The 27,558-nt window shown below is 54.7% G+C and overlaps 1 protein-coding gene across 1 annotated transcript in view; it reads left to right on the top strand.

Annotated features, from left to right (window-relative positions):
• Nucleotides 1-27,558, top strand: part of RNF43 (ring finger protein 43) — a gene marked incomplete at its 5' end in the record, with an annotated part of 58,745 nt that overhangs the window by 28,079 nt on the left and 3,108 nt on the right. The window contains 7 exons of the mRNA XM_082328704.1: nt 14,426-14,548; nt 18,848-18,922; nt 20,223-20,354; nt 20,880-20,981; nt 21,602-21,757; nt 22,321-22,423; nt 22,893-24,413. Coding sequence (XP_082184830.1) covers nt 14,426-14,548; nt 18,848-18,922; nt 20,223-20,354; nt 20,880-20,981; nt 21,602-21,757; nt 22,321-22,423; nt 22,893-24,413 — 2,212 coding nt within the window. The remainder of the gene's footprint in view (nt 1-14,425; nt 14,549-18,847; nt 18,923-20,222; nt 20,355-20,879; nt 20,982-21,601; nt 21,758-22,320; nt 22,424-22,892; nt 24,414-27,558) is intronic.

The following is a 27,558-nucleotide window of genomic DNA, read 5'->3' as shown; positions in this document are numbered from 1 at the left end:
CTCTTTTCCAGTGGTCTTTCTCTGGCAGAGACCAGGGTCATTGTTAAGAAAAAAGCAGAAAAAAAAGCAGAATTGGCAGGTGTGAGGCTGGCAGCTCTGTCCATCGTGTCTCCTGATCTGTGATAACCAGAGATGAGAGAGAGAGACTTCCCTCCTGTCGGCGGAAAGGCTTTTCTCCTTTCCGAACTTCTTTTAGTCCTAACTACTGTGACTCCAGATGTCCTCGTTATCCCGGCACTCGTCCTCCTCTTGGCTCTCTGTCCCCTCTCGAGGAGACGCAGGTTGACTGGAGTTGGATGCCCCAGTGGAGGTGATGTCGCAACTAACCTACTTTTGCTGCCTCGAACAAATGGTCTGTGAATGGCTCCCTTCCCGTTTTGCAGAGTGAAAAAAGCTGTTAGAGCTCGGTTGGTCTGTACCGTTTTAAAGTAACGTTTGGTCAAATTATTGGGTGGTCTCGAGTAAAGACAGTGGGTAGGTAATCTTCTACGGGATCACATTCTGTTGGGAATAACTTCTGCAGGGAAGTTATTTCACTTTCTGCCCCATTTGTCCTTGATCCTGCGTGTTCGCAGCTCCCTGCTGCTCTGAGCACTGCAACAGAGGTGGCCGAAAACGGAAATTTCTTCACCTTTTTGGCCTCAGCCTCTTGAGTACTGGGCCAAGAGCTGTGTCATCCTCATCCCTAAGAACCTCCGCGTGGAGACGTGCCCTTTGGTGATGAATGCTGGAGTCTTCAGAGGCTCCCAACAGGCTGAAACTAAGGGGAAGAGTTTTATGCTTACCCGCTTCAAGCTCCTTTCACGGCGCGCCAGCCCAGCTCTTTGAACGTCTGTGGTATCTTCAGTTGCTGGACTCCCCAGCGTGCAAGCTTGGTTTACAGGCAGCAAGGATGGTAACAGTCAAAGGGGCATCTCAGAGCTAACAGGGATTGCTCTTGGAAGTGTCCTGTGAGAATACCTTCACTCAAAAAAAAATAGTTATTGACTTAGCTGAAATCCTTTGTGGAGTTCATTTGCAGAGGACGTTGTAGCACAAAGTATAAATGGGCAAAAAGGGAATGAGGCATGGTTGTGAAATCCTTCAGGCTGTTAACCACCCGGCTCTGGATGCATCCTCCAGATCAGTAACTCCCCAGCTTCTGTAGGATGCTGGAAAGGTATAAAAAGTGGAAGATGACTCTGTGAGGGATCTCTGCTGGCTTGTGAGAGACGGGTCACAGGGCTACATCAGTTTTGGGTCTGACCCTCTGTGCCTGTGCTGGAATTCTCGTTTCTGCTCAGCATCTGAAGACATCGGTGAAATAAATTTGCAAACAATTCCAACTTTGCGGTTTAAACTAGTGCAGCCTTGTGTGACCCTGGGTTGTGTGGCCTTAAAAAGAGCGCTTGCACGTACATTGGAAGGGGAAGGCTGTAAATGAGGCAGGACTGGGACCCAGACACCCCATCTTTCGTGCCTCCTGTAGCAGCCGATGAGCTCAGCATCCCCAGGAGCCCGGAGCTGCATTCTCGGCATTCCTGCAGCTCCTTAGATGTCAGTGATGTCATCGATAGCAGCCAGGGAATTGCGGATCCCAGAGGGCCTGAACTCATGTCTTAGCAAGTAAGCGTAGGAGGAACCAATTCTTGTAGTGTACTGCACTGTACTAGCAAGTTTTAGTGAATCAAATCACAGCAAATCTACATTTCTGTCTCCTGGCAATACTACAACATCCAACAAGAGAGATACTTGTGTCCTTCACCAGCCACTCTCTCATCCCTGTTTAAAAAAAACTACGTGAGCAATAAAACAATGGGAAGCCGGTATGGTATGTGATTAAAAAGCAAGTAATTTATTCCTTTAGCTATTCAGTCTTCGCCCTTGTGCCTGGGACCTGCTGACATACATCGTATTTCAAGCGCACAATTGGCACCGTGTGAAGGCATCAGCCCTTCTCTGGAAAGCATCCCTTGGAAACTCCATCTCTTGTCAGCCTGAGAAAGAGGCGCTTTTGCATTTTTTTTGCAGGACAAAATGCCTCGTTTTGGGAACGCAGGAGCAAAATTTTTAACATACATTTTCATACTTTTATTATCTGGCCTTTTCTACAAAGGGCTGTTGGATGATGGCATACCAGCGCTGTTGCAGCCTCCCAGTAGGCGTGGGATGCATCAGTTCGTGCTGCTGGTGTAGCTGGGCGTTTTAAACCCTGGGCTGGACTGAAGCAGAGGTTTTTTTTTAACAATGGTTTGTGGATACCTTGAAGCCATGGTAGCTCAGCCTGCAAATGGTCTAGTGAACAGTATTAAATAGCGTTTTACAGTCTAAAGTTCGGTGGTAAGTGGGACTGATGGTCCGTGAGGCACGTTTCTATCTGAAATGGAGATTTTATTTTTTTTTTCCTAGTTGTATTTAGGAAGTTGCCTCTGACAGAAACTTCCAGGAGCAATGCACGGTGCAGGGATGAGCTTCTGCGCTGGCTGAACCTCCCAGGTTTACGCGGGTGCAGGGCCGTCGGTAGGACGGAGCCGTCCTCTGCAGCTGCGGTATTTCCTGCCTCGGAAGCAGTTTGCTCCGTAGCCTCAGTGCTGCTTGAATGTGGCTCTGTGTTACTCAGCTGTAATTAGAGCAGCTTGCCAGTTCTTGATTTCATCCCTTCGTTTCAACGGGATTTCCAGACTTGGTGCAGTTTGCCCCAGAGAGCTGGGGCTTGTTTTCTAACCCAAACCTAGCCAGACCTTATACCTACACCTGCATTTTTCCAGCTACAAATAACAATGGAAGTGATTTTATCTAATCTCCCACCACCTGGTTTGTTCTTGTCCACAATCTTAGGCATGAGGGTGTTGAAAACGCTTTTGGCAGCAGTAGCTTGAAGCTGTGTAACCACCAGCATTAACACAACCGCCCAGGCTGCGTGTAAAGAACGAGGTATGGATGGCAGCGACCTCGTGCAGGGAGGGAAACCTGGAGAGCCAGAGCTCGTGGGCTGTGTGGTGTCCTCTAATAAAGTCTGGAAGCCAGCACAGGCAAGGCCCTGGGTGATGCCCTGCAGGGAGGAGCCCACCCCGCACGGACCCGCGGGGCACGAGGGGCTTTAGGGACCTCTCGGGTGTTCCTGTGTCTCTGCGTGACTCGGCGGCCGGTCCCCAGGACACCTCGCCAGAGCAGATCTGTGACTTTCTAGCTTGGGTTTCATGATCGAGCGCCGAAGGCCCCTCCTCTACGCCGGCATTTCGGCGCTGGGCTTTGGAAGGACTCCAGGCCAGCAGTGAAGGGCTCTTTGATAATATCTGACGGGCGGGTAAGAATTTTGGGCAGCCGCCAAGGTACACATTGCCTGTAATCGTTAACTCGGTCTGTAAACAGTTCAAACGGCACTGAAGAGGCCGTCAGTTATTACATTAGAAAAAAGCCTTTCATCTCCCCGCTCAGAAGCCAGCCGTACAGTACCGGCCCCTGCTGAGCCGACTGTAGCTGCAGGTCTGCAGGCAGGGCAGGCAGTGCAGGCAGTGCTTGGTCATACAATGAGCGCCGCGCTGAATGGCTGACCTTCAAACCTTCGGCGCTGAAGCAATAACTAAATCATTAGTTTCCTTTTGTTCTGCACCTGGCTGAGGCGGTGGAGCCCAGGGATATTCAAGGGGGAGGGGATCAGGCAATGTTCCCCCCGGGCGCAGCGCCAGCAGGGAAGGCTCCTCCACCCCGTGCCCATCTCCTGCCTGCAGCCTTTCTCTGGTGAGCACAGGTTCATGTGCAATCGTGACACATGTCCGTGTTTCATTCGTGACCAGGTAAGGCTTCCCTGGAACGTTGCTGGTTTCTCCAGAAATGGCCACAGTGGTGGTTCAGGTCCACGTCGGGGCCCTGCAATCTCCAAGCAACGGTGGAGGCAACACTGCTGCTGAGCTTCATCTTCAGAAGAGTCCTAGAGGATTCCCCAGTCCACGTCAACCTCGGGAGAGCCCTATGGTCTCCTTCCAGGAGCAGTTCAGCCCTCCTGGAGATGTGTGATGCTTCAGAAGAAATTATGGCATAATCTGCCCCAAGGAGAGTTTCCTTGTCAGTCTTTGCTTTTCTAGCTCTGTTATCTCCTTTATAGAAGAGCAAGAATGCTCTTTGGGGCATCCACTTTCAAGGCTTTAACTTCGAAACCCACTGTAGAAACTTGCTGGCTGAGGAAACCAGTACTCCAGTCTCTGCGGTAAAGTGATCTGGGCTTGGGTGTGTCTTTGTACCTGGCCCATCACTGCAGAGCTGCTTCTAGGGTCAGAGCTGCCTCCTATAAAGGTGCTTGACATATCAGTTGTGGAAGACCTCGTATAGGAAGACCTGTGCCACCTCTAAGTTGGCCCCAAGTGACAATACAGCTTTGTGCTCTGAGTGGTAGGAAGGATGCCACCGGGCTGCCGTGCTGTCCGTACCGCTTGGGTTTTGCCAGGGCTTTGAGGTGCTGCTGAGGGACAAGGCTTGCGTGAGATTTGTGGAACAGTTTTAACCTCCAAACCACTGTCAGCACGGTGCAGAAGGTCATTGTGTAAGAGGGCCTTGAAGTATGGAGATTGCCAGGGGCATTGTACCCCAGGGTGGGGACAAGTTGAGCCCTCTAAGGTGTATGAGGTGAGCAGGTCAACCTGGGTTGGGTGCTGTTCATTGGGTTTTGAATCCAGACTGCTTGCAGCGTGCTTGGAGGCAGCAGGACCGTGAGCTGTTCTCCCATGGCTTGGGCCAGCTTGCCTTTACTTTCATTTAGTGGTGTGAGTCAGGGCTGACCAGAGAACCTCCCTTTGCCTTTGGTATTCCAAAATGGACATGTGGACCAGAGAGGAAGGGTTGAACCAGACATCGTGGTGAAACTTTGCCAAAAATTTCCTTGTTGGCCCGTACTATCGTCATGGTGGCTGTGCTAGAAGAAGTGACGCTTGCTTCCCCTGTGTTGGACCTCTCTGTCCGCAGGAGAGCAAACTTCAGCAGAGCTGTCAGTAGGACAGTGAGGTGTAGCCAGAGTTTTCTCCAACACCGTGGCCATGCTTGTGCAATTAGACGGAAAAGGTCCAGACTTAGTGACTCACCGAAACCGTCTAATCCTGCACATGTGATAATCAAATAAACGTCCCTTTTGGGGTTCAGCGCTTCTCTTTGTTGCTCACCAGCTTTGTAACGAAAAGGAGAAGGAGATGCAGTTCTTGATCAGGGACTGACTGGTTGTATCAAACTCTCAGGCTCTGCTGACCCTTGAGACGGGCCAAAGATAGCGAAGCTCATGAGCACGCGTGAGGGAACAAGCATAGGAGTATTGCCTCGGCCGCTCGCCGGTCCTTTGTCTCCTCTCCCACCTCTTGCCACGCCTTCAGGGGACTCAGATGGTTGTCTGAGCTATTCGCGTGTTGAGGTAGGACCGGAGTCTCTCGAAGAATAATGTGTTTGTTATCAGTGGACGTGTTTGTCTGTGACTCACATGTGGGTAAGGTGTGTTTGCTGTTATAACAGCTCTTGAAACTTTATGCAGGTAAATTAAAAAGCCCCATATCCTGATGGCTAAGCTTCATGCCCAGGAGTCATGGAAGCTGCAATTTTTCCTGGGGCCCCTTGAAACACTCTGCCATTCTCTTCCATCCAGCCATTTCCATCTTCTTCCTGGTTAACATCCGCTTCATCCCCCTGCCTCATCCCTCCTCATTCTCCTGTGTCCCAGCAGCATCCCCCAGCACTTTGCAGCTCTGCTGTAGCTGCATGCCGGCCTCCTGACAGCATCTTCTGTGCCTCCTGTCCCCTCGTTCCTGCTGCTGTGTCTGAGTAGCGTGACAGCTACGTAGCGGAGTGATCTCGGTGTAAGAGGGGCTTCTGTTGAGCTGATAGAGCTGAAGGTTAAGATAAACTGGGAAGAGCCTCTCTTATAGAGGAATAAAGACGTTCACGCAGCATGAGTGCTGGGGGAGACCGGGGACGGAGGATCTGATGCCTGGGGTGTCCCCGCAGGGCAGCGTAGCTGGCAGGAGCATTCCTCGGGCTTGCCCTGTGCCACGGGAGCGCAGCACTGCCCTGCATCGCAGGCTGAGCCCACTAAGGGCCGTCAGCGCTTCGGTGACACGGCGTGTAACCGAGAAGACCGGGGAAGCACACGTGCCCTGTCCCACCCGACCACGCGGAGGTCCCCAGAGGTTTCCCTGGTGCCAGCGGTTGTGACAGGGGCTGTGCTCTGACGCTTCTGGGAGATGCGCCGTGCGGGTGCGCATCTGGCTTTCAGAGCTGGTACGTCTGCCCCGCTCCTTCCTGCGGCAGTCCTGTCGCGGGTTCCCCGTCTCCATCTCCTGATAGACCCCAGCAGAGGATCTCACCCAGTAATTCTCACAGCAAGGTCAGTGTTAGCAGCAAAGACGGGGAGGCGGGTAGTAGAGCACTTCCACTTGCGCTTTTGAAGGCTACGAAGGAATATAAACCTATGAAGGAATATAATTTATTTAGCTCAGAGCCTCACTGACAGACTTCCAGCAGGGAAGAGGGTGTATTGAGCCAGACGTTGATATCCACAAATACAGAAATGTCCGTATTCTGTCCTCACGAGCTCATGTCCGGTGACAGCGACACGGCACAACTGGGTGAAGCAAGCAGGTCAGTGGGGAGTGAGCATCTCCGAACGGCAAGCAGACACGGCATGGTGATGCCCGAGATGCTGCGTACCCTCAAAAGGCTGCCGTTCGCTGTGCTTTAGGCTCCTTGCTTGTCTCCTCTCTGCTGCCAGGCTCCTTTCCGTTTTGTCGTGTAGCTCACCTGCAAAGGAGCTTTTCCAACGAGGCATTTCCATCTGCTGCAGCCTGCGGCGCCAACGGCGCATGCAAAATGCTGCTGGCCTGAGCTGCAGCAGCGGGAGGCCTTGCTGTCCTGCACAAAACCGCTGCGTGCTGCTCCTGGCCCTGCACGCCGGAGTATTCCCTCAAAATCTCGTGTGGGATTGAAGCTGCTGGCATGCCTGCGAGAGGGAGGGCAGAGCTGGTGCTGGGTCGCGGTCAGGAGTCACCCAGTTGTCCCCATAGGGGAGGCGGCAGCTGGCTCTGCTAATGTTCTGCAGGAGCCCACGGGCTGGAAGAAGCTCTCCCGGCTCTCTGGCACTGACCACCAATCTCAGCTTTATTCTAATAGTTGGTTTCTAGCCCAAATATTTGTGGCAAAAGTCTTCCAGCGGGGAGGTGAGCGTGCAGCCCGTGGTGCTGCCCGGCGGGTGCAGCAGACCGGGGCAGCACCCCCACGGCCGCGGTTCCCCCGTGCAGCCCCCAAACGCGGAGGGAACGGGCAAATACCAAGGGATGTTCCTCTGCAGCTCCCCGGCGGGCTGCGCTCGGAGACGGCCCGAGCCGGGGCTCGTGTCGGCATCTTTGCATTTCACAGCTCTTCGTGGTCTTCTGTTCCATGAATTCTCCATATTTTTTATATTTTTAATGGTGTTAGGTAGCTCTAACATATCCCACCTGTACTAAGCTGAAGAATTCTTGTTCACTTAATCTCTTCTTGTGCAGAAATAGTGCCCTCTGTTTAAGACGGCCCGAGTAGGACTTCTTGTAGTGTTCAAGATGTTGACACACTGTAGCTTTATCTAGTAGATTTTCTTTTTTTAATTTATTTGTTACAGTATTGCCTAACAGTCTATTTGCCTTTTGACTGCTTTGGGTGATTCAACAACGGTTTCTATAAAACTCCCCGCAATGACTCCAAGATCTTTCCTGTTCATTAACAGCTGACCTGGAGCTCATCCCTGTGTAAAATAGCCAGATGTATTTTTTCATATTTGCATTTTTTACCATCTTTTGTCAGTCCGTCACTCAGTACCACAAAATCCCTTTGCAGCTAGTTTTAATATTTACCAACTTGAATATTTATATATTACTGAAAAACTTTGTCCACTTCACCATTCCTCTCATTTTCCAAGTCCTTTGTGAATATTGGGACAACGCAGTTTGCTTCTGGGACGGTCCTGGTCAGGTCACTCCGTTGTAAAGGCTGACCTGCTTTTTTCTCTTCTGCGTTCTGGAGGCGACCCTGGGAGTACGGCGTGCTGCTCTGCCGTCCTCCCTAGCCTTGACCTTGTGGGAGAACAGAGGAGACGCCAGCCTACGGCATTCACTGAACTGCCTTCATCCCCGCGCTTGCTGGCTGCTTCGCGGAGCCCCGCGGGTCCGGGAAGCATCGCTCTCCTTTGCCAAAGCGCTGTTAATTCTTCCCTTCTCTTCGTTAGGCTGGGGGTTTTTTTTACCATTGTTTTTTTGCAGGGAAGTCAGGATTATCCATCTGCCATTCCCTGCATCGCTCTCAACTTCTTCAAATTCAGTTTGGTATTTGCTACCTGCAATTTTTCTGGTATTGTGGTCAATTTAGTGATGAGTTACGTGTTGGTGTTACCAGTTCACCAGTTTAGCCCATGATTTTTCTAGAACCTGTTGGTGAACACTCTCGTCCTGCTCTCTTCCTCTCTTTTCCATGCCAACCTTACTGGTTGGTTATAAAATTTTTACTGCCGCTTCAAATCAAATCAAATCAAATCAAATCAATCCTTTTGACTCATCCCCCATGAAGGAAGGGTGTGAATTACTCTGAGTTCCCTTACAGAGAAAACTGAGGCTGTTGGGGACTTTGCTTCTCCAAGTCCTTTTACAGCCCTTATCCCTAAAGGCTCTTTTGTGAACAGAAAGGGGAACAGAAATGTTTAAATGGTTCTTGGGGGGGGAAAAAAAGCGAATAATCTCTTTTCCATGGGCATAGTTGATTCAGTGAGAATTAATAGGCTTAGACTGCAGCAAAACCGATTCAGATGAGGCGTTAGAAAATACTTTCCGGTGTCGAGGAGAAGGCAGCCCTGGAGTGGGTGAGGAGTCTCCCTTTTTGGAGGTCTCGAAAACAGGTCGAGCGAGTGTCTCTGAGGAATGTTTTAGGTCTGGCTGATCCTGCCTTCGGGCAGCAAAGGGGGCTAGGTGACCTCTCGGGGTCATCTTTTTTTTCCTACTGTTTTATAAATGAAGCCCCCAAGTGAGAATCGAGCACCTCTCCATGCCTGCCTTCCCCCAGGACCTTTCCACAGCCCCTGCGTTCCGGCGGGGGAGCTCCTGGCTGCTCGGCGCAACCGGAGCGCGGTGCTGGCACGGCGGGAGGGACGGGTTGGCGTGAGGATAGTGGGTCTGGTGGGAATAAAGTGGGAAAGACGGCGAGGATAAGTTAAAAAAGAGAAATTCAGTGTTTTAGGAGAGGTGGTGTGGATGGAAAAGGTAGAAAAGAAGGCGATGTCATAGGGTAAGGAAACATAAAAAAAAAAAAAAATAAAGCGGTAGCAAGCACATAGGGATGCGGAGGAGCTCTGCATCCCGTTGAAGGGGTGACAGGAGGGACGTGGTGACAGGGAGAGAGGCAGTGACAAAGCCAGGGGGTTCACGGGTCTGGCTGACAGCGTCTTGCAAGCAGTGCCCGGGCCAGGGTATGGGCAGAGCTGGCACGGCTGCATCGCCCAAGAGCGGGTCCGAACCCTGTCAGGGAACGAGCTGATCCCAACCCCACCTCTGGGATCCCAGCAGCACAGAGCCAGGCAGGGATCGTCCTGGGAGAAGGGTCTGGCAGAGCATCGACGTGGCTTCAAACAGGGAAGCCCCAGCTGGAGCAGCACTGTGGGATCCAGCGTAACGCCCATCGAGGTCCTTCTGCTGACCGGGAGCCCGCGGGAGCAGGGAGCGCTGGTTCAGGACCGCGGTGGGATTTAGGCGACGTGCACGAGACCTCTTTCATTTTGGATATGAGCATACCTCCGTTCTCCAGTGACTGGGTTTTGCCTGTCCTTTGTCTACTAGATCAGAGAGGCTTTCTGTAAGAAGAAATGGCTTCTTGGCCGTGGCAGTCGGTGCTACAGAGGTGCCCAGCCCAGCAGAGAGGGGATGCTCTGCCTGCAGAAACCCTCCGCTCCCGCCGTCAGTGGGCCCGTCTGCAGCCACGTCTGGTCTCAGAGGGCGGGAGGGATCCTGACTCTGCAGCCAGGGCCACCTCTTGGGGCGTGAGTCCTCTGCATCGAGGAATCTCGTAGTATTTGGTTTTCCGCATCATCCTTAGATTATTTTTCGAGTTGACTCTTGTCCTGTGAGCACAATGTGCAGCCGTGGTCACTCGCTCCTAATGCAAGGGTTGCGGGCAGTGGAAGTGCCAAGAAATGCGGTTGTAGGATGTAAGAGCCAGGTCTTGCTGCTTGGCTGCCGCTGGAGGAGTTGCCTGTATAGCCCAGAACGGGAGGAGAAGATGGTAGGACGAGAGGGAAGAGGTGGTCTGGAGCAGAGCGTGTCGCTTGGGTGGATGCGCGTGTGTCCCTTGCACGAAGAGGAACCCTCCCGAGCTGCCCCCTGCTCGTCTGGTACCGAGTGCTGAGGAAGGCACCTGGGCTCAGCCTCCAGAGGTGATTAGTGTCGATGAGGGACCCGTCACGGAATAACGAGGGGGCCACCAGTCTGCCTCCGCTCCACGGGCAGCTGCCCCCGTGAGGAAGGGTCTCGGCTGGCGGGGATCCTGCGTGGCTGTTGCTCTCCCGGCGCTGTCTCGGCTGCCTGCCCTGCCCGGCGTGGGTGCAGTTGTGCCCTGGCAGGAATGCCCGAGGCAAAGGACCCTGGCCTGGCCAGGGAGGGTGGGTGTCCCCCAGGGAAAGAGGAAAAGACCATAGTGCCCAGTCTTAATGGAAAATCAAAGGGAAGATTTTGGTGCATTCATCAGCAGGTCTTCTCCAGATTTACCGACTGGGTCCCCCTCCAAAATTTTATATACGCTCCCCACGCTCATGTGGAGCTGCTTCTGCATAGCTCGTTGCTCTTATTCCCAGCGTTTATCATCAATGCTGCGATCAGGCCCAGCAATCCTCGTCACAGCGAGGCTGCTCCCTGCTCAGCACACAGCACTGTCCCTCGCCCCAAAGAGTCACTGCCCCAGGAATGGCACGGCGCCCCGAGCCGTTCCCACCCGGAGTCGGACGCGGTGCCAGGAGGTGCGACTCCTTCCCCAGCGCCGGCGGCCTGGGCTCCTCCGGGCTCCGGGAGCAGCGCGGTGAAGGCTCGATAACGCCAGCAGCAGGGTTATCTCTGAATTATTAGAAGTATCACGAGACACGCTCTTTGCATTTCCTGTTTTGTGTTTTTCTGCAATTATTAAGATGATATATTAACCAGAAGCCGGAGAACTCCCAGTCAAGCAAACAGAGTAATGACATGGCTTGGTAAAGCCAGCGGGATCGCGGGCGCTGCAATGCCGTGTTGGTCTTGGTGAGGGCAGCGCCGGCCGTTGCTCGAGTGAAGCAGGGGGTTATTGGGGAGCCTTCCCTGAGCGCTCCCAAGTCATAACAGATTGGATTGCTACCCCAAAATCCTGAATCTCTTGAGTTTGTGGTGCTTGGCTAGGTACGATTGCACTCTCTCTGGCGTCTTTAAGTCTGAAGTGTAAATTATATAGCATTTTGACATTTTTCTTCTAATATCACTATGGATTAGAGAGGAGGACCCCAAGAGAAAGACGGACGAGGGACTGCCAAAGGCACGCAGCAGTTCATCGGTGCCGGCCTACCCCGTGCAATATTTTGAAGCGTAGCAGGTTATGTCTTGGCTCATACTCGCGGTGCCATCTCTTATCCGAGCTCCGAGCTCCTGAAGGTGAGGTGAGAGTCAGGGGTTTGATTTCTTCGTGCCCTTGTGACTGTAGGTGTTGCCTACCTCAAAATCTAGGCAATTTGCAGATATCTGTGGTTGTTGGTTTTTTTTTTTTAATCCTCGCTGTTTTAACTCGCTTTCATGGCCTTGTAAGACCTATTCTTGTTTTGTAGCCCAAGACTTGGTGCTATGAAACGTAGCGCTACGATTTTGCAGTCCCTCCTGATTTTGCAGCGCCGGGGGGCTTGCGCGTCCCGAGTTGGTGCTGGGGGTGTCCCAGCCCGGGCTGCGCCCCCCCCGTGGCTCCAGCAGCCCGCCCGGCAGCCTCCGAACGGGTAAAAGGCTGCGACTCGACGGGGGCAGCTCGGGGAGGGGCGCGGCGCAGCCGGGGGCCGCGGCGGGAGCCTGCAGCGGCCCCGGCCGGGCCCCGCGGGGACCTCGGCGGCCGCCGCCGGGCGAGGAGCGGCCCCGGAGCGGCTCCCCCGCGGGCGCCCCGCAGCCCCCGGCGGGGCTCGGCCTGCCGGGATCCGGCCGAGAGCCCCACCAAGCGGTGGCAGCTCCTGCTGCAGCCCCCGGGGCTGTTGGGGGGTAGGGGGGCGTCTCTCGGCCTCGGCTGCGGGCCCTGAGCTGCGGGGGGATGCAGGGCAGGATGCTCCAGCCGGCGCCCGGACCAGCTCCCAGCGCGCAGCCCCGGCCACTTTAGCGCCGTCCACTCCGGCCTCTCCAGCCAGGCAGAGCTCTCCTCTCCCCGTGCCCAGGAGGGCCAACGAGGACATTTTGCATCTCCGAGTGAACGGAGGTGCTGCTTGCCTCCTTTGGCTTTTGAAGGCTTCCGTGCAGATGGCTGCATCTGAGCGAATCGCCTGCGCTCTGCTGTCAGCAGCGAGGAACGGGCATGGTGCATCTCCTCCTGAAGGACGGGACTAAAACCAGCCCGGGTGAGTCGCGCTCTCTTGAAGGACCTGTTCCCGCAACCTGCTCGGACGTTAAAAGGCGACATCGGCATGTCTGAAGTTAGGTGAAATGAGCCCCGTTCTCCCTCTCCGCCACAGCTGGATTTCTGCAATAAGCAGCTGGCAGGGAGGAGGAAACATCACCTGGCTGTTCCCCAGCCTGCCCCGCTGCCCAGCTCCCGCCAGCCCCGTGCCGAGGGGTGAGCCCGCGTCTCTGGGTGCCCCGGCTCTGTGCTGGGGTACGCCGCAGCCTGAGGGTGGGGGCAGCGCTGCCTGGGGCAGCACGGGCACGGCCGAGTGCGGATGGAGAGCGAGGGGTGTCCCTGGGCTGCTCTGACAATTCCTCCCCCTGTTTTTAAATCTGCCAAGACAACAGCCTTTTTTTCACAGCGCTGGGATGCTGTTGCAGGATTACCTGCAGGGTAGGCGAGCCTTCCGGGCGTGCTTCTGGGTGGGCACCAGATACAAAGCCTGCCCTAATCCCCCCAGTTTATAACTCTGAGCTTTCTTGCTTGTTTCCCACACTTCCACACACGGATGCAGTAACAAAAGCTGTCTGGCGGCCTTAGTATTTACAGGCTGTTCTGTACCATAACCGTGTGCTTCATACACCACAACTCAGTCAGAGAGGGGGAAGGCAGATGGCTTTTATAGGACGAGCTGGGAGGGCTCGTGCAAGATGATGGGACTCCCAAGAGGGAGCCAGCAGCCGAATTGCAGTTTCCTTCAACCTCCTGCCATCCAGCACAGGACCACTGTCCCTCCACCGCTAGACTGGAAAATCAGAGGCAATGACACCCTTTCCAGGCAGGGATCAGAGCAGCGTGCAGTGGACGTCATCGTGACGGCGAATGCACGGGAACGCAGTGCGGGCACGGGAATGCGGTGCAGGCACGGGCAGCCGGCACGGCCCATCCGAGCTCTGCTCCGGCGGCAGGACAGCCTCACCTCCAGTGGACTTGACCACTGAAACCCAAACCGAGTGCCACTGGCAGGAGTGAGCCCCACAGCCTGCGTCCCCGTGACACGCTGGGCCATGCCATGTCCCTTCTGTAGGATGCCCTGCAGAGGTGTGTACCCAGACCCGGTGCCTCGACCCTGCCCCATCTCAGCTCCCTGCTGCCAGCGGTTTGCCTCAAGCTGATGAACGTTTTTCCAGGACTCACTGACAATGTGGTTACTGGGATCTTTTCTTCTCCTTTCTCATTCCTGGTACTTCTCTGCCTGCTTTCAGTTTTTCACTCCTTCCTTTGGCTTCTCCTCTGCAAATTTATCATAAAGTTGTTGAGTTTGGTGGCTGAGAAACAAGAAGTGCTGGATCTTTGAGGGCCCCAGAAGTTTGCTTTTGTTGTGGTCCCTTCACCTTGCCCAGAGGGCTGGCAGGGGGCAAGCTGGCTGCAGGCAGGGGGCAAGCTGGCCGCAGGCAGGGAGTCCTGCGGCCCGAGGATGCCGGCGGTCCTTGCAGGACCAGGACCCGTGCTGTTGGGATGCTCCGTCCCAGCAGTCAAGGGCTGCGGTCTCACAGGCTGCTCCGGCCTTGCGGATCTGTGACCGGGACAAAGGCAGACCTGAGTGCAGCCACCACAAAGGCAGAAACTCCACCTTTCTCCGGGACGTTTTCCTGGTGGACCAAAACTTTGACAGTGATTTGCTTCTTGTGGAGTTCAAAGCCTCGCTGACGCGCAGGCAGGGCCATGGGCCGTAGCAGCGGTGGTGATGCCCACCGCAGGGGTGTCCTACACCCGCTGGGCAGCTCCTTACGGCACGGTGGGCTTGAGCCACACTTTGCAGCGCTGAGCCCCAAGATCTGAGTTTCCCTTTACTTTTGTCCTGCAGTCCCACCCGCTCTCCCTGTGCAACACCAGCGAGGATGAACACACCGAATCGGGATTCATCACCATCGTCAAGCTTGAACAGCCGGATCGGGATCCCAACCCCTGCCTGTCGTTGGCTAACAAGGTAGGTGCAAAAATGCCTCCAGTGACACCAACCTGGGAAGTGAAACCCATGGTGCAGGAAAGAGCGAGAGCAGGAGGAGGCAGCAGGGTAGGAAAGAGCTGTTGGAAGGGGGAGAAAAGGACAAGGATAGAGCAGGGTCCTTGGCAGAAGGGGTCCTTTGGGAGAGACGCTGTGCCAGCCATCCCCACTACCCGTCCCTCCTTATTTTTCGGACTGCCTGGCTTTGTAAAAGGTGTGGAGTTTTCCCTAACCCGACTGCTCTGGGACAGCTCAGAGCTTTCCCCAGCATCCCGTTACGCTTTGCTGCCTGGCAGCCTCACGCCCCTCCTGTTTGGCAGCCTCCCCTTGTTTGCTGGCCTGTTGGGGGGATCTGCGTTTCTCCGTGTCCTCTGTCCTGTGGGAAAAAAAGGACACAGAAAACATCTTCTGTGGTCCTGTCGTTAAAAATAACACTGTAATACTTCACTGGCTGAGGCACGCGAAGAATCGGTGCTGAGCAACTCGGACAAACGCAGACCAGACGAGCTAGCGGTGGGAGGTGAGTCTTTAACAGCGCAGGCCACCATCCGCCCTCCAAAGGGATGGGAGATCTCGGAGATCTTCAGATCAGGTTTCCTGTGAAAGAGGTACCTTAGTTGAAACTCAGCAGCTACTGTGTCAAAAGCTGAGGTCACTGGTACAATTCTCCGGTAATAAGGAAGTCAGGTAGGAACGAGGGTCATTTTAAGCCTTAAAATCTTTGTGTCTCTGATAAAGTTGCATGGATAAGGCTAACATTAGCTTTTTCTTCAGTGGTTCACTGCGTCCTTTTATTGTCTCTGTACTAAATGTTGTGTTATTTTCTACAAGCGCTGTACAAACATGAGAAAACCCTTGTTTAGCTCTTCTTGGCTGTATCTGAATTGCATTCAGGTGATGCCGCCCCTGTCGTCTGCCTTCTGCTGGTAGTGACACGCTGGGGATGGGGACAGGGTCCTTTTCTGGCCTCCCTGCAGCTCGGCCAAAAAGGGCAGGCAAAACTTGTACCAAGCAGTTATTCCTGCACAGCAGGTTTTTTTTCGCAGAGGCTGTGGCAACAAAAGCAAGGCAAGGGATGTGATGCTGTGATGGATTTGCCAGCCCGTGCTCCTTCCCCCCAGCTGCATGGACAGCCAGGCAACGATGCCTTTCTGGACCAGGGCGGAAGCCTAAATTTGGTTTGCTGCTGCTCTGGAGGTGGTGCCGGCTGTTAGCACAAAGCAGTGCGCTGGCGTTACCCACCTGCTATCAGTTACCGCACATCTGGAAAATGGCCTGGTCCCACCCGTGGGGGTTAGCGGTGCACGAGGATGGTGGGATAGTGAACCCAAGGGCTTCCAGCTCAGCCTGGTGATAGACGTGAGAGCAAGGGCTGTGCGGGTGCCGTAGGGAGCACAGATGGTTACTCCAGCTCTCCCGTGTCCATCCAGATGTGACCATCACGTTATGGTGGTCCCAGGCTGCCGCATCTCACAGGGGAGGATGCTGGGTTGGGGCCAGCACTGGTTGGGGTTTGGTCAGTGCAGCCCCTGTGGAGGATCTTGACCAGGAGGAATGAGCAGCTTCAAAGACGCATCGTCCACTTAAGAACCTAAAAGGTTTAAAAACTGTCTCGCTAGTTTTGTCCTTAATCTTTGAGTCTCTGATCACAGTACTGGAAGTACCAGTGTGTTTCTGAGTGCAGGGATCGGCTGAGGAAGGTCTGCACAGGGAGGACAAGACGTGGTGCATTGCTGCACTGCCATCGTCCTCACTGGCCTTGATCCCTGCTCCAGGACCACTAACCCCCCAAAGCCAATAAACCCCTCAGTTCATTGCCATGCTCATGGCTTGATAAAGTGACAGTTCACTGGCCTTTAGGCATCATCGCTTGGTTACCAGAGCCGAATCCAACACTGGATTTTGAGATCCAGCTGAACATGACGTCGGTTGCCATCCTGCCTGCAGGTAGCCCTGCTCCAGGATCTCACCCAGGAAGGCTCACAGCTCTTCTCCCCCCAGACAGGACTAGTTTAGCCATGAAATACAGGCAGCTGCTCCTTAAGCTGGCCACATCCCCGGGCCCTGCCTTGTACCTTGGTTCCTCCATCCCCCTGCAATTGCTGTCGGGCTGCTTCTCCATCCTCCTGAAGCCTCTGCCAAGCTCCTGCCCTCCAACATCATACAGATCTCTTCTTCAAAATCCCTGGCCAATGCTCCTCCTCAAGAGCAGGGATGTAGCTGTGGGATGTGACCGGTGCTCACTGGAGCAGGAGCCTTGTTTTCCTGGCATCTCTTCCTTGCGGTAGAGCTTTGCATGTTGAATTGCAGCACTATATCAATGACGATAAAAATAACCGTGTGCAAAGTGTTATCATAACCTCTGCTTTAGCTGTCACCCAACCAGGCAGTGCACACAGGGAACCCTGCCCAGCCCAGCAGGAGGAGAACTCCACCAGCCACCCGATGCACTTTGCTGCTTCTCGTCTCTTAAATTCTAGCACTGCTTCAGCATCCAAAGCCAAAACCAGTAGGGAAGGTGTTTGGTCTGCACGGGGAGAGGAAGGCATGGAATATGCCCATGGAATCAATTCAAAGGGATTTCTTTTTCTTTCTGATGCATCATTTGTAATTTTTTTGGTGTTTGTTTTTTTTTTCCTGAGTGACCCATTGATTGCAAGTCTGGTTGACAGACTGCTGAAACCTCCTAAATCATCCTGTAAATACATATTTGCACTAGAAGTGTTTCAGTCCTCAGACAGGGAGGTCAGCTGTGCCACGTGGCTGAGGAGATCTGACGGAAAGACAGCAAGCACTCAGAAAAGGATTGCAGCAAGCAGGTTGTGAACAGCCTGAACAAAAGTTGAGTCCTTTGCAACGGGAGTCAGAAGGATGCTGGGAAGAGTCACTTGTCCAGTCTCAGTTGTTCGTATCCCCGTTATTGGTGTCTTTAGCGGGATAAAATCTTTGTAGAGCTGTACATTGTTCATCAAAGCTTGACTGGCTCCAATGGGTGGAAGTCACTGCCTGAAAGCACTGTTTCTTCTTCGGTGCTGGCAAACGCTGAGGCTCCTTTGATCCCAGGCAGGACCCCAGTCTCTGATCCCTGCCCCGAGCCTCTGATCCCACTTTTCCAGCTTCCCTATCCCACCAAACCCAAGAGTGTCAAATCCTATCAGCAACTCAGAGCCTTCAGCCCTGCCTCCATGGTTTTCCCAACCATCTGCACCTCCACTCACGTCCTCATCCCTGTCCCCAGACCCAGGCACCCAGCTTCTCTCCGACAAGGTGCGTGGAGCACCTGCGAGCGAGGGATGGAGCCGAACCTGCTCCGCCGCTGCTTGCTGCGCCAGGAATGCCCCTTCCCTTCGCTCAGCCGGCGCCCTGCGTTTGATATTGCAGCTGGGAAGCGGCGGCACTGACCTCTGGCCCCTGAGCTGGGGTTTGGCAATGCAGTGGGTAAACTGCTGCAGCAGCTCCGGCAGCTCCCTGTTTGCACAGGCGCTCCGGGACGCGCAGATCAAAGGGCTCCGCATGAGTAAGAGCAGCCCAGCCCTGCACTTTGTTCACGTTCCCGTCTCCCTTTCACAAGAGGCTGCCTCTGCCTGCCTGGAGGGCTTGAAGGGCTTGGTGGGAGGACGTGGGTGACCCCTCAAGGTCCTCCAGGCAGCATGCTTTGACCTCACCAGGGTGGCATGTGTACTCATTTGGGTGGGTCTCAAAGCTGTCTTCCTCGGACCGCAGCAACCGGTGGGCTGTGAAAAGCCATCCCACTCCTAATCCTAGTCCAGACCTGCAGCCCAGGCACCGCCTGAGCTTCTCCCTGAGGAATGTGGGGGACGGGGACCAGGGAGAGCCATGTGTACGGGAGTCAGGCCCATAGACAGCCCACGGCTGGGGCGGCCACGGTGAGAAGTGGGGACCTGCAGAGGTTTCTGCCGTCCTGGGACGGGAGGGTCGGCAGGGCTAATGGGGCTGCAGATCCCTCCCCAGCAAATCCCGCTCTGAGGCAAAGGGGCAGATGGCACAGGCAGCTGGGGAATTTGGTGTTCAGGTTTATGGGTTGCTGTGGCTGCAAACCCACCAACTAATTTGCCTCCACAACTATAGGGAGAAACTGTCCGTGAACCGCAGAGCTCAACACAAGTACAGAAACCAAGGTGCAAACTGTTTTCTCAGTCTAAGCAGCAGGTGCTTCTTTCTCCTGTGGAGAGCCGGGGGGCAGATACATATCCAAATGGTAGACGTTAATACAGATGTACAATACAAAATGTCCACTGAAGCTTCTGGTTTTTTGGACAGGCAAAGCTGGCAGGGGAGCGTGGAGCCCGTGCGATCCTTTTTGACATTACCGATGATGAAAGCGCTGCTGATCAGGTACAAACCCTGTTGATATTATCAGCTAAACCACAGTGCCCCTGTCCCATCCCAAAATGTGCCCAGGTCAGGACCCACCAGCCACCAACAGGCAGTGGGAGGTCCCAGGAGGATGCCGCGGGCTGGCTTTGAACGTTAGCTCAACCGTGCACACAGGCAGCGCTTTTCTCTTTTGCTTACCCCGTGGCATGTCCAGACCTCTGCACGGCACAAGCAGGCCAGCAGCTTGCGAACAGCACCTCGCTGCTCTTAAAGGACGGCGTCTGGTCAATGGAGCTTTTCTGCCAGGAGCTGGACGCTTCCTCTTGGGAAGTCACAGATTACGCGATCCCATCTAGTACAGACCAGGGTCTGCCTTAGGGGAAAGATGATTTCTCGAGTTTTCAAGCCAAAGTCATGACTGCCCTGCTATGCTGTTGGTGATACTCCTGCTGCAAGTTTAGCATCGGTTTAGAGACCTCCAGAGGTCCCTTCCACCACCATTGCTGTCATCTCTGGAAAGGAATAGGTTCCCCATCGAAATAATCAAAAGATAATGAAAAGCATCCAGCATTAGATAAGAGGACAGATAGGGGAGCTGGTGCCTGAGCTTATCAAAACTCTGGGCTGACTCCTGCTCACTGGATCCATCCCTCGGGGTTCCTTCATGCACTTACAACTTAATTTCTGATGCCAGAGAGTGCAGCAGCGAGCGCAGGCCGGTGAGGTGACGCTGAGGTGGCTCGGTGAGGGTATGGGAAGCGGTCCGTGGGTCAGATGGCCACCCCGCTTCAGGTCGGCCTGGAGGAGAGGGCAGACAGGGACACTTGCTGAGCCAGCCCGTGCCGGGCTGCCTGGACCGTGGTGGAAAACTGCCGGTACGATCAGCAACAAGCAGAATGTCCCGCAGGTCACAGAGGGAGGAGGGGGAACGCTGATGGGGCTCCCAGGAAGAGAAGAAAAGCATTTCTGTAGCAAAGGCAGCATCAGCGATGTTGTTGGCAGATACCACGTGGAAGAGGAGAGACCAAGAACTTTTGCACAGGTGCTTGAAAGAGGAGCACAGGAGGCACTGAGCAGTGCCCAGGTGTGCATGAGGAGGCCCCATTGGAGGAGATGAAGAAAGCCATGGTGAAGAGTTGGGAAAGAGGAGGAGCTTCCATCTGATCTCATCATAGAGGAATAGTGCAAGTTTGGGGGAGCAGTCAGTCTCTAAAGTGTGTGCAAGAAGCACCGGGAGGAACCAGACGTGCCTGGGGGGCCAGGATAGTCCTTGTTTCAGGCTGCTCTGGACCGTCTCTCACTGTTTGTTTCTTTACAGCTGAGAAAGCCCAGAGGTCTGAGTCAGCCTGTGGTTCTGATCAGGGGCCACGATGCTGAGCTGCTCATGGGTGTCGTGAACAAGAACAGAGAGGCCCACGTGAAGATAGAGGTCAAGGAGCCACCAGCTTGGGTGAGAGACACACCATTCCCACTGCCTTCTGTATCCTCCCTCCCAAGCTGCCGTGCCGTGGAATAGGACCTTCCCAAAGATGCTGAGCTTTCCTCCCCAGGGATGGAGATCACAGCCCTTTGCAGGAGCTGCCTGTCTGCAGCATTCAGATGACGTGCTGCAAATAAAGGCTCAAAAGCGCTTTCAGCTTATTTAGTTTCTTTTGCTTAAACAGCACGAGTGAGGCGAGGGGATTCCCTGCCTCTTCAGGTGAGACCAAGCCTTGATTTTCTCATCTTGTGCTACCTTAGACCATGGCCCCTAGGGAGCTGAGATGCTGCAAGACAGGGAAATTCCATTCCTGCTGGAATGTGCAGAAAAGACTCAACCTTTTTTCTTTTACCTGTAAAGAGCGAGGAGGTAGAGCTCGGCCAAGGATCATGTATTCAAAGGCTGATGGTCAGGAAGAGATCAGGATTCCCCTGCCTAGCCTCTACTTCCCACCCCGCCACACAAGAGTAATTTCTTTCCTGTTTTATCCAACAGCCAGACTACGACGTGTGGATTCTTCTCACGGTGGTCAGCACTGTGGTCGTCATAATTTTGATTTTTGTTGTCCGCACAAAGTGCCAGCTGAACAGGACTCAGGTAGGAATCGCAGGGAGCAGATGTGTCTGAGCAGAGACGCGTGAAGGGCAGGAACAGACGCAGTCTGGGAGGGGAAATGTGCCTCTGTGTGGAGCAAAGTTGTGGCCACGTGAGGCAGGAGTGGCGCAGGGATGAGCGGAGTGATCCAGGGACGGGCGGGCGGCATCCCTCGTGCGGTGGCCTTGCTCTCCTCCTGCTGCACCACCAGCGCTGCAGCCCGCAGTCCCAGCACCTTTCAGAGCTTGTCCCAGCACCCAAAGCTGCAGAGCTGGCCCATAAGCTCTTGATTTTAAGTGTTGTCTGTATTGGTAGAGAGTAGAAGATTTAGTATTTTTAATAGACACTAACAAATTAAATAATCGTCTTTCCAGAGTCAGATGTATTTCCAGATTTGAGAATATCCCATTTGTCCTATAGAAAGACAAGCCTTTGGGGCTCAAAAATTCAGCACTGCTGGTGACAAAGCCTGCTCTGGCTAAGTCAGATGAGAAAAAAAGTCACCTCTGGAAAGGAGTATCACCCCCACATTCCTGATAATCCCATTTTGAAAACAGACGGGCAATGAGAATGTGGCAATGTAAGGCTGAGCCTCTCCTTCAAGCCTCCTTTCTCCCTGGCAGGACTCCCTGCAGCAGCAGACCATGCAGGCCATCGGGCAGCTGGCCACCCGCAGGTACCAGGCAAGGTGCCGGCAGGCGTCGCGGTGGGACTCGGCCAGCAGCTGCAGCTCAGCCCCGGTCTGTGCGATTTGCCTGGAGGAGTTCAGCGAGGGCCAGGTAGGCTGCGGGCACAGCCGCTGGTCAGCCACGGTTCTGAGCCACGGGTGGGAGCTGCAGTGGGAGCTGAGCAGTCTGGCAGGGGCGCGAGGCCCTTGGGATGTTTCCTTCAGCGACCCCTGAGTGTTGGGAAAGGACCGGCATCGATGGAGGTCTGCCTGCCCCTTGGCCAAAAAAGCCCTGTCGCTGCTGAAGTCACTTGCCTGCAGATTCAGATGGGTCTCCAGCTGTCGCTGTAGGGTAAAATGTCCACAATACGTCCGTGTTGAAACAACAGGGCAAAAGCGGGGTTCGCTTCTCCAAAGCACCCAGCCTGAAACCCCGCCATTCCCGAGGAGCAGCACCTCTCTGAATGTTCACACCCCAGAGCTGGATGCAGCGAGCAGAACCAGAGCTGCCAGGCTGCTGCACAGCCTCCTCCGTGCAAAGCTGGGCTGCAGATTGCTCGCCATTAGATATCTTTCCATCCTACGAGGCTCGCTTCCGTCAAGCAGGACCTATCCAGGTCTTGGGACATGGTTCTCCTTGCTCACGCTCCTCGTCTTCTCTCCACCTCTCTCTAGGAGCTGCGGATCATCTCGTGCTCCCATGAGTTTCACCGGGACTGTGTTGACCCCTGGCTGCAGCAACACCACACGTGTCCGCTTTGCATGTTCAATATTCTTGGTAGGGCTCAGGCACTGCATTTCCCAGCCAGGGATGGGGTCGGGTGCAGAGTTGTGCCCAGGAGGTCCGTGTACCCTTGGGCGATGCATGCAGTCGGTGCGTCAGCAGGATCCTGTGGCTCTGTGCACGTGGGTGTACAGGGCGGTGTGGGCATGGGGAGGGGTCCCGGTGCGTGGGGGCCCCCGCAGCGTACAGCCGGGTGCTGGGCTTGGGCTGGGACCTGCACCAAGAGGAGGGGTTTCCAGTCCTGGGACCTGCGGGGAAGGGAGGTGGGATCTGAGGGTCGGGGCAGCAGGGAGGGTGCTGAGCGTGCAGGACCATCGAGGCGGTTTGGTGGTGGCAGGGAGGAGTTGCAGGGCATGGGTGGGACGTGGGACTGTAGTGGGAGTGCAGTGGAGGCTTGCCAGTGCTGGGGCTACTGCAGCTGGGCTGTGGGACGTATGCTGGATGCTCCCTTCTCTCTTCGCAGCCAGAGATTCGGTGGACCAGGCCACGGCCGCTGGCTCCAGGCTGGCCCCTCGGGACATGGAGCCCGGACGGCGACTCCACCTTTTCCGCCAGCACCCAGGACATGCCCTTTACCACCTCCCACACGCGTATCCTCAGAGGAATCTCAGGAGCTTTCCCCTGGAGCCAGCCCATGGCAACCCCTTCTTGCACTCTCGGGAGCTCTCCCAGCTGGATTTTGCCACCATCCACTATATGCCCTACAGGCCAGGCACCTCCCTGCTTGCCTGCAGCCGCCCGTCCCCGGGCTTGCTGGGCCAGCAGCATCCCAGCCCCTCGGCATGCGGACAGACTCTTCCACCCCACAGGACTTGTTCTCTCCAGCCCCAGCCCCCCTGCCTGGGGCTCAAGGCAGCCCTGGCGCAGAAGCAGCATCGTGCACCCGCCCTGCGCCGGGGGGTCGGCCACGGGCACCAGCACAACAGCAGCGGCTCCGGGGAGAGCTATCTCACGGAGCACAGCGGGTACCTGGCAGACGGGCCGGGCAGTGACTCCAGCTCGGGGCCCTGCCACGGTTCCTCCAGTGACTCCATGTTGAACTGCACGGATGTCAGTTTGCAGGGCATCCACGGCAGCTGCTCCACTTTCCGTAGCTCCCTCAGCAGTGACTATGACCCCTTCGTGTACTGCAGCTCGGAGGGACCCGCCACGGACAATGGCCAGGAGCAGCCGCGGCCACCGAGGGAGATGCGGCCCAGGTCCTTGGACCTGATGGTGCCTGGGGGTGCTGCTCCGGCCAAGCCCCAGGTGCTCAGCCACGTCCACTACCACCACCACCAGCACCATCACTACCGAAAAGATGCGGAGTGTCCACCTGGGCGGGCTGGGCAGGGGCCTGGGCAGCGCAAATCCCGGTACTCTGGGGCCAGGGTTGGCTTCCACAGTGCTCGGACACAAAAGAGGGCTGAGAAAAGCCATCACTGTCAGCAGCCTCTGGAAAGCAGCACCGTGCTGCAGGAGGCAGCTCCGGCAGGACAGCCAGCCTGTCCCCAGCAAGGCCGGGAGCCCCCTCATGCCCCCTCAGCTTCTCCAAACAGGTTGGACTTCAGTGTAGATGCCAACAGACAATCGGGAGCAGCTGGCACATCCCCTGTCCCCTTGCCCCCGAGACACAGCTTACAGAGCCGTCATCACCGAAGGAAAAGAAAGTGTCCCCTGGAGCCTGACCCCGCTCTCCTGCCCGAGGACTCGGCCTTGCCCAAAGCCTGCGACGCCCATATTCCTCACGGCCATTCCGCTGGCTACCGCTGCTCGCCCGAAGTCCAGCCCCTGATCCCAAGCGCTCCCCTGCCCTGCGGCTCAGGCTCTCGGCCGCTCTGGAAGTGTTTAGTGCCGCAGTCCAGCTCCGAACTGAAAAAGCAGGAGGAGGGGTTGTCAGGACGGGAGGGAAACCGTGCGGTTCCTGCGGATTTCTCAGGGACGGGCACCCCCAGACACAGCCTGAGTCGCCACCTTCACTGCCCGTCTCAGCAGGGTAGTCAGGGTAAGTCTGGTGTTTGCCTCTTCTTGCAGCAAGCAGGTGAACGAGGGTGGTTTGCTGAAGGTACTCTGGCTGCCAGTAGACCTGGAGCCTTTGCGGTGGGCTTTCCTACAGGACCACTGACAACAGAAGCATTTCAGAGCTCACCTGTCTGGAGATGATGGCCTGAACAATTAGCAAGTCTGTTAATGAGCGTGCCAAACCCTGCACTCTTGTCCTAAAATAATACGAATGAGAAAGAAGGTGGTTATTTTTCACTAAACATCTCTAGCAGCTGGAATATCTCCCAGAGGAAGGGGTGGGACCACGTTTCTCAGTGTCCTTACATCAGTCTGGATGTCTCACTCCCAGAGTCGTCATCGTTAAGGCTTGGTGGGCCCCAGTTGTTTTAGCCAACCCCAGCTAAATGGAATCAGTAAGGAAGGAAGCGTGCATGGCCGGTGGTAGTCGGAGAACAGACCAAATGAGTTTATGGATTTGCACATCCCTCATTTCTCACTTGTCTCTGTTGTGTGGGAGTTGCTTTTTAGCGTCTTTTAGGAATCAGACGTAATTAAGGTTTGGCCCTTTGCCTAACTGCTGTGTATCTCTTACTGAGAGAGGGAAAATGCGTTTGAGACGAGGCTGAAAGAACCTGAGTTTAGCTCCCAGGTCTTGCTCTCTCAGGCACCTCTGAATACAGCAACCTGCGAGTCAGCATGGGCAGGCGCTGGCTCCGAGCAGAGCCTGGCTCCCTTCCTCACCCTGCCACTGACTCACTGCAGGTCCTCGGGCAAATCATTTTGATTGAGGTACCAAACACAGACCTAGCTGCCTAATTTCTGTTAAAAGGCTGGCCATAAACTCATGACTCACCGTGCCCATTGTGCCGCGGAGATAATAACTTCCTCCCCGTGCCCGTCTGTCCAGCCCTACGCCGCGCCCAGGCTCCCGGTGGTGCAGCGCCTGCCGAGGAGGCGGCAGGGAAGGGGGAGAGGCTGGATGGGGCCCGGTGCTGGCTGCCTGCGGTGCTCTGGGCTCCCAGACTCCCAGGAACAGATTTTTTTTTCCCAGGCGCAGAAGTGCCTGACACTGCAGATAGGTGAGATGAGAGGTTCTTCGAAGGGTCCAGGGGGATGCTGCCGTTGCGAGAGATAAGGAGGCAGCAGTGCAGAGATGTCTCTCTGGTTTGCAGGTCGCTCTGAGTGCTGATGTCCCCTGAGTTGGAGGTGGTGGGCAGTGGTACCGCCAGGACACAGCCCTCCCGGGATCACAGCAGTGGGCCTCCATATGGAGAGAGCCCTCCTGGTGCGAGGGCAGGCTGCTCGGGAGTTGCTTTGAGCTCCCATTTCAGAATGAAACTGGGAGGACTCCCCAGGCCACCAGAGCAGGAGTCTGTGCACCGAACGCGGGGCGCTGGGTGCTGCAGTGTCCAGGGCATTGCAAGCGTCCGTGCTGTGGTGCCTCTGTCTCTTTGTAGACGGTCCCGGCGGCCCAGATCTGTGCCCACCTCCTGATGGCGTGATGGAGGAAGGCTCTCTGACACCCACCCATGCTTTGCCAGGCACGCACAGCCTTCCCCCCCTCTTACCGCCTTTTACCAGGAGCTAGAAGGACCAATCTGTTTGAAAGCAGTGTGACTCTATGTCTATTTGACTGCAGTAGCTTCTGCGGATGCTTTCGGGACCAGGCAGAGAGTCACAATCTCCTTGTAAGATGGTTGAGAAAATACACAGAAAGGAAGGATTTAACTTTATTAGGAACTGAGGATGGTTGAAGAGAGAGGGAGCTCATGCAGGGCTTATGCCGAAAAGCCATCAAGCTGAAAACACGTTGGTTGACAGAACACAACCTCTGAGTTATAATCGCATTGGTTCTTCATCTTACAAAGGGACTGGACATAAATCAACAGAGAACAAGTAAAAAGCGCAAAGAACAATCTCAATAGACAGTCCCATGTAAGCAGGACACAAAAAATAGACAAGGAGACCAAGGAGGGATGCATATATGCCTCTAGATAAATGTTGTAAGGCTAAAAATGTAAGTGGATGAATTAGAAAGCCTGGCTTTAAAGTTCTGACATAAACTTTTCAGAAACCCAGTTTAAAAACAAACAAACAAACAAACAAACAGTGGGACCCTGTAATTCCCAGGTGAAATTACAGAGAGGAGAAAAGTGTGTCTCCTCTGGTGGCATGGGAGGGACACCCCGCGTTAAGGAGAGCGTGAAGTCCAGTGACAAGTAACGCAAAAATCCCCAATTGCGCCTAAGTAGGAGGAGTACGGTATTAGGGTTATCATCCACTGCGTTAGCACAGGCTGCAAAAGAGGAGCCTACGTACACGAGAATCTTCTTCAAATAATACTGGCAGAAGCAGTCAAAAGACTGAGATGCCTTTGGGCACAAGGATCACCTAAAGCCCCAGAAAAGGGCTGGCCAAGCAGCAGAGCAGAGAGGGCAATTAGAAGCAAGAAGCCGTTCTTCCAAAGCGCAGGTGAGGCTAGACAAAGAAATCAGAAAAGAGCTGGATGCACAGCTGAGTGCAGAGCCACGGTGAGGCAAGCCGGGAAGATTTCTATGAACAACTGGTGAAAAAGAGAGAGACTATTAATGCAAACGTCTTCAACTCCATCAGAAGGAAGAAGGCTGCCAGAGGCTCTGCAGGCCCAGGGAGTAACGCAGGTCTAAGAGGGATGTTCAAGGGCTGTAGCTGCATAGCAGAAGCGCAAACTGAACTTATTGCGTTAGTGATCAGCATGGAAGTGCTTGAGGAGGTTCTCACCCTGCTACGTCTCCGTTCAGGGCATGGGGTAGAGGATCGCTCATAAATGAAATCATCGGTTTGAGCGTTTCTGAAATGCATCAGTAAAGTGGATGGTAACAAATTGCCATGGCTACCGATCACTCACCTGGGCATCGTGCAGGGGCTCAGGCATAAAACTGCTAAATCATGAACGTGGACGGCAATCTGCTACCCATGCCCAGAGCCAGAAGGAAGAGCTGAGGGCAATATCAGCTTGAAAAAGCTGAAGGCACAGAACGATGAGCCTGACTTTCCTGTCAAGCAAATTGATAAAAATTCAAATACAGGGTCTGACTTGTAGGCGCATTGCTAAATGTGAAAGCCAGGGGAGGAGGCAACACGACTTTTGTAGAGAGAGATAATGC

Source organism: Platalea leucorodia, assembly GCF_965183815.1.
Source record: "Platalea leucorodia genome assembly, chromosome: 16".
In the NCBI taxonomy this organism is placed as follows: domain Eukaryota; kingdom Metazoa; phylum Chordata; class Aves; order Pelecaniformes; family Threskiornithidae; genus Platalea; species Platalea leucorodia.
This window is presented reverse-complemented; position numbering and strand designations above follow the sequence as displayed.